The 8,663-nt window shown below is 57.2% G+C and overlaps 1 protein-coding gene across 1 annotated transcript; it reads right to left on the reverse strand.

The window, feature by feature from the left end:
• Window positions 1-1,381: 1,381 nt before the first annotated feature.
• On the reverse strand, window positions 1,382-8,171 carry KRT83 (keratin 83). The gene is made up of 9 exons (XM_049625530.1): window positions 7,788-8,171; window positions 6,017-6,225; window positions 4,895-4,955; window positions 4,669-4,764; window positions 3,918-4,082; window positions 3,522-3,647; window positions 3,048-3,268; window positions 2,334-2,365; window positions 1,382-1,854 (listed from the first exon to the last, which is right to left on the reverse strand). The coding sequence occupies exons 1-9, from the start codon at window positions 8,169-8,171 to the stop codon at window positions 1,667-1,669; spliced, it is 1,482 nt and encodes a 493-aa protein (XP_049481487.1). The 3' UTR covers window positions 1,382-1,666.
• Window positions 8,172-8,663: the final 492 nt, after the last annotated feature.

Raw genomic sequence — 8,663 nt, forward strand, 5'->3', positions numbered from 1 at the left:
TAGGAACTGGGGCAAGTGGGTCTGAAGCTGGGGAGTGAGGTCAGGCGGCGGGGGAGTCATCCGGACTCGGAAGTGCGGCTGGGGGATTTTAATCAAGGAGGCCATTAACTGTGGTGGTAACTGCAGGCCAGAGACTGATGTCATTGCCCAGGCAGTGTGTGCCGAGAGGTGAGAGAAGGGCCCCAAGGCACCTGAAAGTTCAAGGGCAAGGTTGTCTGGGTGAGGGACATGAGCCAGGGAGAGGTTCGGCCTGGGAGCAGCTGAGGGCCTGAAATAAGGCAGAACAGGCAGAAGAAGGTAGTGGAGGGCCCGAGACTCAGGACTCAGGAATGGGGAGGGACAGAGGGCCACAGGGAACCTAGGAGGCTTGGGTGAGGAACCGAGAGGGCCCCAGGGATTCCAGGAGGGAGTGAGGGAAGGTAGCGGGTCCTCGTAGGACAGCTTGAGGAGATGGGTGGGAAGGAGCAGGGCCTGGAGGAAGAGTGGCCAGCATGGGGGCTGGGGACAGCTGGGGCAAAGGGACAAATGAAGAGGGTCAGTGAGAAGGAAGTAGACTGCACAGGAGGGCTGGGGTCTGAGGAAGGCTATTCCAGGCCTGGCTCTTCCTGAATGAGGTTAGAGGCCTCTCAAGCTTTTCCTCCCGAGAACTCCTCCACTCTTCCTGAATGGAGAACAGGAGAGATCAGGCCATGCGGGGGACAGAGGAGCCCTCTCAGCCTTAGGATTGAAGCTCTGAGGTATCTGAGGATGAGAGTAGTGTGGAGGGGAGCTGAGGAAACGAGTAGATGGTATGCTCTTACCAGCTACGGGGCTTTTGAGGAGGCTGTCCCAGGTGCTGAAGAGGTGTGTGTATGGGGGGGTGGTGGGAAGGATGGGCAAGAGGTGGGTGTCAGGGGTCTTATCTCCCCTTGTTTGATGGGCAGCAGTGGGAATGGGGTGGGGTGGGGTCCAAACTGACACAGGGCGGCCACCTGAGGTGGTTGCTGCTGTGCTGTGTGGGTGGGTGGTCGTGGTGGTGGGGAGGGGAGAGAGTGAGGGTGTACCAAGAAAGTGGGGTGTATGTGAGGGGCAAGGAGGCTAGAACCAACTGCCCCAACTGCCTTCCAGCCGACACCATGACCTCCTTTGGTTCCCTTCAGAACCAGTCAGAAGAAGAAGTCCCAAACTACCTGGCCAGGGGAGGATGCCACTGTCTGGGGACGGGCCCTGCAGGTGTCCAGGCCCTGAGACAGCTCAGATCTGCCCCAGTCTTCAAAGGCCCGTGGGGCCGGGGTGCTCACCGGTCAGTGGACATGGGCTCAGGCCAAGAAAGCAAGATACCACAGCACAGAAAGCAGGTCCTCCAGTTTATTGGGAAAAACAGGAGACAAGAGACCAGAGAGGCAGGGGAGGCCTCCAGCAGTGCTCCTGCCAGGGAAGGAGAGCCCTTCTCCCTGGGAGGGGCCAGAGGCCAACACAGCGGAAGAGAAGGGTCCATTCCCAGGCAGCAACCCCCTCCAGTAGGACAAGTACGAGCAGAGGAGTGGCTGATGGGAAAGAGCCGCATGGTGTATTCTCAGAACACAAGGGGAAGAGCTACCGAGGCACCGCTGTTCTCAGCTGGAGGTGGAGGCAGGGGCACATCTGGCAGGCAGGAGGGGCTTCTCTGGCTCTCTCTTGGGGACGCCTAACACCTCCCCAGCCCGCAGGAACCCCCTCCACAGGTGGTGTTGAGCTGGCCACAGGGCGCACACATTCCGGTGCTCACCGCCAGGTTCCCGCTGCAGGGGGCGTTGCACGCGCTGCCGGTCACAGGCCGGGAGCCGGACACGCAGAGGTCCCCACAGACGACCCCGCCCCGGGAGCTGCTGACGCCTGTGGACACAAGGGCACAGTCGGGAGGTCTTGCTGGTGGCCACCCCATCTGGCCACCTTCCTTCGGCCTCTCTGATCTGCCTAACCCTCAAGGGAAGGACACAAAGGGCCTTCAGCTGCATGGAAGGAACCTTCGTCGGAGAGCCAGGAGCCCTGAGTTCTGAGACTCGTTCTGCTTTGCGACTTGGGCAAGTCCCTTCCTTTTTCTGGTCCTTGGCTTCCTCACCTATACAAGGTGGCGGTTGTATTGAGTGACATCTCAGGTTCCGTTCTGCAGTGACCTGTTATTCCCCTACCCCATGTATGCTGGCCAGTTCTTCCTGCAGGCTAACCTTAGCCGCTCCTGCTGCATGACCAACCTACTACCATTTACTGAGGGAATTAATGGAAACGCTCCCCGCAGTGTTTCTATATGCTCACAGCCAGAGAATTCTTGTTGCCAACAGGAAATTTTCCTTTTCAGGGCTCAAGATACTTACAGACATTCACAGCTCCAACACCTTCACACAGCCTGAGTGGAGAAAAGGTAAGAAAGGAAAGAGAAAAGTCAGGATGAGATCCTCAAATTTCCTCTAGGCGGGAAGGGATCATCTCAGGTCTATTTTTGGTCTATATTTATGCCCTTGTATACCTTTTAAAAAGTATCTTTCTGGCAGTTTCAGCAATGCCAGGCCACACTATTTGGCAAGCAGAGCATGGGCTGGATTTCAGCTCTTATTTGCTCTTCAGGTGGCTGCCTTTGTGCAGTGCATAGCCTGTACAACCATACATGGCATACTTGGATGGGTCCAGCTTTAGGAAAGGGAAGGTTCTCTTGGGCAGTCGCATGAGGCCAGTGTCACACTTTGGCCTGCAACTCCACCCTTGAACAAGGTAACCTCCTAGAAACCAGGCAATGAGTGGATCTTGAAAGACTTGAGGATGGAAAAATTTGAGGATGTTCTAAACTGAGAGAGTGGGTATCTTGGTTCTGGACCTGGGTTCTCTGGGACTCTAGACCTCACAGTGACACTTGACCTTCATTTTTCTCTCTGGATGCTATGTCCAAGATCCAGTCCTTTGAAACTTGGGATTCCAAGACCCCAGAGTCTAGCTTGGGGTCAGTTCTTGGGACTGAGACTGGGATATGGAGGAATCAAAGGTGGGCAGATCTAGGCAAGTGTAATTCCTGGGGCAGCTGGGTTGGGCCTCACCTCTGCTCCTCGCCCTCCAGCAGCCGCCTGTAGGTGGCGATCTCGATGTCCAGGCCCAGCTTGGAGTTCATCACCTCCTGGTACTCCTTGACCAGGCAGGCCATGTCCTGCTTGGCCTTCTGCAGGGCGGCCTCCAGCTCGGCCAGCTTGCAGCGGGCGTCGCTCAGGGCCGCCTCGCCCTGCTGCTCAGCCTGGGTCACCGCGGTCTCCAGCTTGGTGTTCTGGGGCCCAGGAGAGAACAGAGTGGGTTATGGTCCTGGGTGTCTCGGTCCATTTCCCTCATGTGTCCAGTCTCTCCCCTCCCCCAGCTGGGGACACCCCAAGAACAGGCCTCTCCCCTTCATTAACGGAGTCCCCCTGAGGGACCACAACCAGGGACATGAGCCATGCAAATGGGCTGGATCATGAATGGTGAGAGCCAGTCGGGGCACACACTGCCTGTGTGGCCCTGGGGAGGCCCCAGGCGACCCGTACCTGACACTTGGCATTCTCGACCTCGGCGGTCAGCCTCTGGATCATGCGGTTCAGCTCGTTGATCTCCTCCTTGGTGCGGCGCAGGGTCTCCCCGTGCCGGATCACCGTAGCCTTCATCTCCTCGCACTGGGGGGGGGGGGGAAACAGAGGTGCTCCTGAGCTCAGGATGCAGTTTCCCTCCCATTCAGACACCACAGATGGTCGGGAGGTTGTACAGTGCTCAGCCTGTGCAACTATACATGGCAGCCCTGCCCAGCGATTATAACTTGAGAGCTGTGTGGCATTCTGTTACTATCCCACGGGATCAGAAACTCCAGACAAAAGAGGCCTTCTTAATAAATACTTGGCTTCCCTCGTGCTGCCATGTCTAAGAGACAGGTGTCCTGTGCCCCTCACCTTGCTGCGGTACCAGGACTCGGCCTCAGCCCGGCTGCGGCTGGCGATGTCGTCGTACTGAGCCTTGATCTCGGCCACAATGCAGTCCATGTTCAGGTCCCGGCTGTTGTCCATCTTGACGATGACCGAGGTGTCTGAGATGTGGGCGTGGAGAACGCGGATCTCCTGCGGGGGTAGGAGTGGGGAAAGAAGCAGAAGCAAGTTATCTGTGCCTTTTGTCACTCGCTGATGCTGATGCCTGTACTTTCTTTGACCTATTTGGAGCCAAAGTCTCCTATGCGGAGCTGATAATCCTCTGATGAAATTGTAGGACTTCATGTACAGTTAAGAAATTCCTTTTAGAGGAAGATGCAACCACTTTTCAAATGCTTGCTTCAGGGACATTTAGGCCCCTGTGAACCTGGGCTGCTTCCCGCTCTGCCAGAATGCTGTGGATGCTTCCCAGGGCCCAGACCCTGTGTCAGGCCCCATTCACATTCTGCTGGGCCAAGTCTATAAAAGAAGGCTATTGGTTGCCAGAGAAAACAGCTTAAGGCTGTGGGATGCTTTGTGTGGGCTGGCCTGGGGATTGTCCTCTCTTGCCCCTTACTAATCCCGTCCCCTTTTTGTTCTCCATTCCTCTGCCTCCCTTCTTCCCTCTCCTTGCTCCCCTGCAACCTTCCAGCCTCAAGCCTGGGTTTCCAAGTCAGCAGGCCTCTGGGGGGCTGGGCAGGGGGTTGGGCATGCGCACCACAGCTGAGAGCTCCCTCACCTCCTCGTACAGGCGTCTCAGGAAGTCGATCTCCTGGATCAGGGCCTCCGAGTTGGCCTCCAGGTCTGACTTGCGGAGGTAAGCGCAGTCCACCTCCTGTGTGGGGTTCAAGGGGCTGTGAGGCCAGCTGTCCTCAGGGCGCTCTGAGGGCTTGGCGGCAATGTGGCGGGGCAGTGAGGAGGGGACAGCCAGGGACTCAGGGTGGGGCTGGGCTTCTGGCACTCACCTTCTTTAGAGCCACAAACTCGTTCTCCGCTGTGGCCCGAAGTGCTACCTCTTCTTCATACCTGAGGTGGGAGGGAAGAACAGGACGCTGCCTGAGCAGCTCTCAACTTGGCCATGAAGCACGCCTGATTCCTAGACCCTCTCCCTGCTCGTCCCTCCGCCTCCAGAAGACGTGGGGCAGGACCAAGAAGAAGTCAGGCTGCCTGTCCAGGCCTGCTGAGATACACTGGAGAACTGAAGTGCCCGTTCTCACATCACCTCTGATCTTTTCGGTGGGGATCGGGGGGAGGGCAGGATCTGGAAGCTTGGTGTGTGCACACGTGCATGAGTGTGTGTGCAGAGGGTGGGGGAGTATTTTTTTCACCCAGGGCTCCATTTTCCTTTCTTCTGCCCCTGGCTTTGCTATAGATAATGGGAACCCCTCTCAGTCATTCCCCCTTCTGGGCTCAGCCAGTACCAGTCAAGCCTGCCACTTCCTCCTGCTCTGTGGGCAAGGCCAGCTCCAAGCCAGAGGCAGGGAGTGTGGCGGTCTGGCAAGTTCATGGCTGAGAGTGCTACTAGCCACCCCTGGAAACCAGCATCCTATAGAATACCCAGTGTGCACCCTCTGTATCCTGTGTCACACTTTATGACAGATGGCCTGTGCCGTGACCGTATCAGACCTGCTTCCCAGCAGACTGCAAGCCCCACGAGGACAGGCACTGTGTCCACGCCTTGCCCCTGGATTGCCTGCACCCTTCTCGGTGTCTGCCTGGCACCTGGTAGGCACTCAGAAAATGCTGGTTGAGTCAAGGAGTAAACTTGAGAAGCAACGTCCGGGACCTTGAAGGCTAGATTCAAAGGCACCGGGGGTGTTAATTTTTCTGGGGTCGTAAGAGAAGTGTCTGATAGATGGAAAAAGGGAGAAAATATCACTTCCCTGACCTGCATATGGGAAGGCCAGGTGAACTCCATCTCCCAGCGGGCCAGGACCCACCTGCAGGCCCCATGTGCCTCCAGGAAGGACAGAGTACAGATTCTTCCCCATCCTCAGGCAGAGTCCCAGGCACAGACCCAGACACTGCTCCCTGCGCTGGGAGCTTCCTTCAAGCCCTTTCCTGAGCCAGCACCTTCCAGCACTCACTTCTTCTTGTAGCCCTCCAGCACCTCCTGCACGTGGTTGAGCTCTGAGGCCAGCCTCCCGCTGTCGGCCTCCACGCACTCGGCCTCCCGCCTCAGCGTCTCGATGTAGCCATTGAACAGGGGCTCCATGTTGCTCTCACAGCAGCGCTGGTTCTGGTAGAACTGCCACTTGGTCTCCAGAAGCTTGTTCTGCTGCTCCAGGAAGCGCACCTGCCGCCCAGAGGCAGAGCCTGAGAATTTCTTCTTACAGGATGGGGGTGGGGGGCAAGAGGCGGGGATCCCAGCACCAGCACCTGCAGGCCCCCAACTCTCAGACCCAGAGTCCTCCCCGGCCGGTGTAATGTCAAAACTACACCAGGGCTTCATCAGCTCCTCTGGAAGTCCTTCCTGAGAGCCCGCTTCCGTCTTTCCTGGGCCATTACGGGCTGCTACGGAATGTGCTAAACTATGCCGAGCCCAGACTCTGCTGCTGCACGTGTCCTTGGGCGCAGCAGCTAACCTCTTTGCGGAGTGGGAGGCTAATGCTCACTTCACTAAAGGGTTTAGTGAGCCTGGGCACCTGCGGGCTGGACAGCTACTACACAGGGCAGCTGTGGTTGTCGGCGTGCAGATGGGCAGGCCGGCCTTTTTAGAAAGGCTGCCTGCAGAAGTTGAAAAATAATGTATGTGCCAATCATTGAAACCTTACAACAACAAGGCCATTAGAATGATAGTCACCCGGGATTTGAGGGCAGGCCTGCTCTGTACTCCAACCCTCCCGTTTTACAGGTGCAGAACTGAAGGCCCAGGGTTGTTACCTGACTGCCTGAGACCTCACAATGGCAGAGGAAAGACTCAAAACTCTGCCCCACAGAGGGCTCTTCTCTCGCTAGAATAATCAGACTATTGGGCCTCGGGTAAATTTCACCTCCATCTGCCTGCCACGAGGCTGGCCCGGCCGGTCCATTTCCTCATTCAGATCCCTTTGTCTCGAGACTGCTACAACCCTGCTAAGTCTTTTCCGGTACTGTCCTTGGTGTTTCGTGTTGAAACAGACTGTTTCAAAGTCTGTTGAAAAAGATTTCCAGACTTTTTGGGTCCTTCCTGGTGAGCATCTCTGTAGAGTGACTTCTTTCCAGCCCGGCTCCAGAGAGCCCTCCCCAGCCCCAGAACTGCTTTCTAGTTGGAGAGTTCTCCCTCGTCCCCTCATGGGGAAGATGGCTGCAGACTTGAGCCGGACACTGACATCTGCTGATGGGTTCAACTGCGTCCAGACCATATACTGCCTGCCCCCCTATAAGGCCCACAGAGTGGGGATTGTTGTTCACCCCTGGATCCTGAGCCCCAAGGCTTGGATAAACCACTCTGGCCCCGACTCAGCAGCCAAATAACCAGGTAGCAGAGGAACAGCTCTGTGTGATCTACGACCGTCCTTCCAGGCAGTCTTCCACTATTGCTTGGGGAGGACCCCCTTCCCACGTAAACGGCTATCTGACCTCAAACGCATTGACTACCCACCTGGCAGCCCTGTGCTCATGAGGAGATGTTCTCTCTCAGCACTAAAGTTTCTGTGTCTAGTTCTGCTTACGTGGTTTCAATGTGTCTTCCCCATCAGATAGGCAGCTCCTGATTCTAGTCTTTCTGTCTGTGTCCTAGGGGTGTGACTGCTTCCCCTTTTGGACTTGGCTGGGGATTTCTGTGGGCAAAGGCCTGTCTCGGACTCCCTCCTCAGTGCCCCGCTGGAGTCCTGACCACGGTTCGGGTTCAGGGACGGTGTGATCAAGGACACCCACCTTGTCGATGAAGGCAGCGAACCTGCTGTTGAGACACTTGATCTGCTCCTTCTCCTCATGCTTCACGCACTGCGCATTGGGGTCGATCTCCAGGTTGAGGGGCGTGAGGAGGCTCTCGTTGACGGACACGGTGGTGATGCAGGGCGGGCTGGGACCACACACGCCGCCGGAGCGGTAGCCGAAGCTGCGGCCGCAGGAGCCGGCGCGGAAGCCGCCGCAGACGCTGTGGCTTCCGAAGCCGCCGGTGAGGCCGCGGTAGCAGGAGACGCCGCGGTAGGGGGCGGCGGTGATGCAGCAGCGGCCGGGCCGGGGCCCGCAGGCCGACATGCAGCTGAAGTTCCTGGGACCGAATCCGCAGCCCACGGAGCTGAAGCCACAGGTCATGTTGGAGATAGGAAGGTGTGGGAGCAGTGGAGAAGTTGGCAGAGGACAGAGCCAAAGGCTTGTGCTCCCTGGGCTGTGGCAGGCCCTTTTATGCACCAGGGGCAGCTGGCATTAAAAGGGGCAGCAAAGAGACAATAGCTGTGTTTTATTGGCTTGGCATCACCCTGGCCTCTTAAGAGCCAACCAGGCTTGCCTCTTCAGTGTAGCTGTGTCAACAATCCACAGCCACAGGCCTGTTTCATCTTCAAAGCTATTAACAAGCTTCCTCATGGCCTCTCCCCCTCCCATTGCTACTGGAAGCGGAGAAAGGGAAGGGGTCCTGGAAGCATCAGTTGGACTCGACGCTCTGACTACGGGGAATGGATGCAGGGACCTGGGGTGGAGCCTGCTCTCGTTTCTGGAAGGGTCATCACTGGGCTATGGGCCTCGGACCTATGACCTGGCCTCAGGGTGGATGGCTAGCGTGCCCCAAGGAGCGGGCTGTGTCCCAAA

This window comes from Panthera uncia, chromosome B4 (assembly GCF_023721935.1).
Source record: "Panthera uncia isolate 11264 chromosome B4, Puncia_PCG_1.0, whole genome shotgun sequence".
Classification (NCBI taxonomy): Eukaryota; Metazoa; Chordata; class Mammalia; order Carnivora; family Felidae; genus Panthera; species Panthera uncia.

Excerpts from the sequence above, each read along its gene's own strand:
- KRT83 (XM_049625530.1), bottom strand. The coding sequence starts at position 8,171 with ATGACCTGTGGCTTCAGCTCCGTGGGCTGCGGATTCGGTCCCAGGAAC. Across the intron at positions 3,648-3,917 it reads AGTCCTGGTACCGCAGCAAG|TGCGAGGAGATGAAGGCTAC; the intron begins GTGAGGGGCACA and ends CCCCCCCCCCAG. Across the intron at positions 1,855-2,333 it reads TGTTGGAGCTGTGAATGTCT|GCGTCAGCAGCTCCCGGGGC; the intron begins GTAAGTATCTTG and ends TTGTGTCCACAG.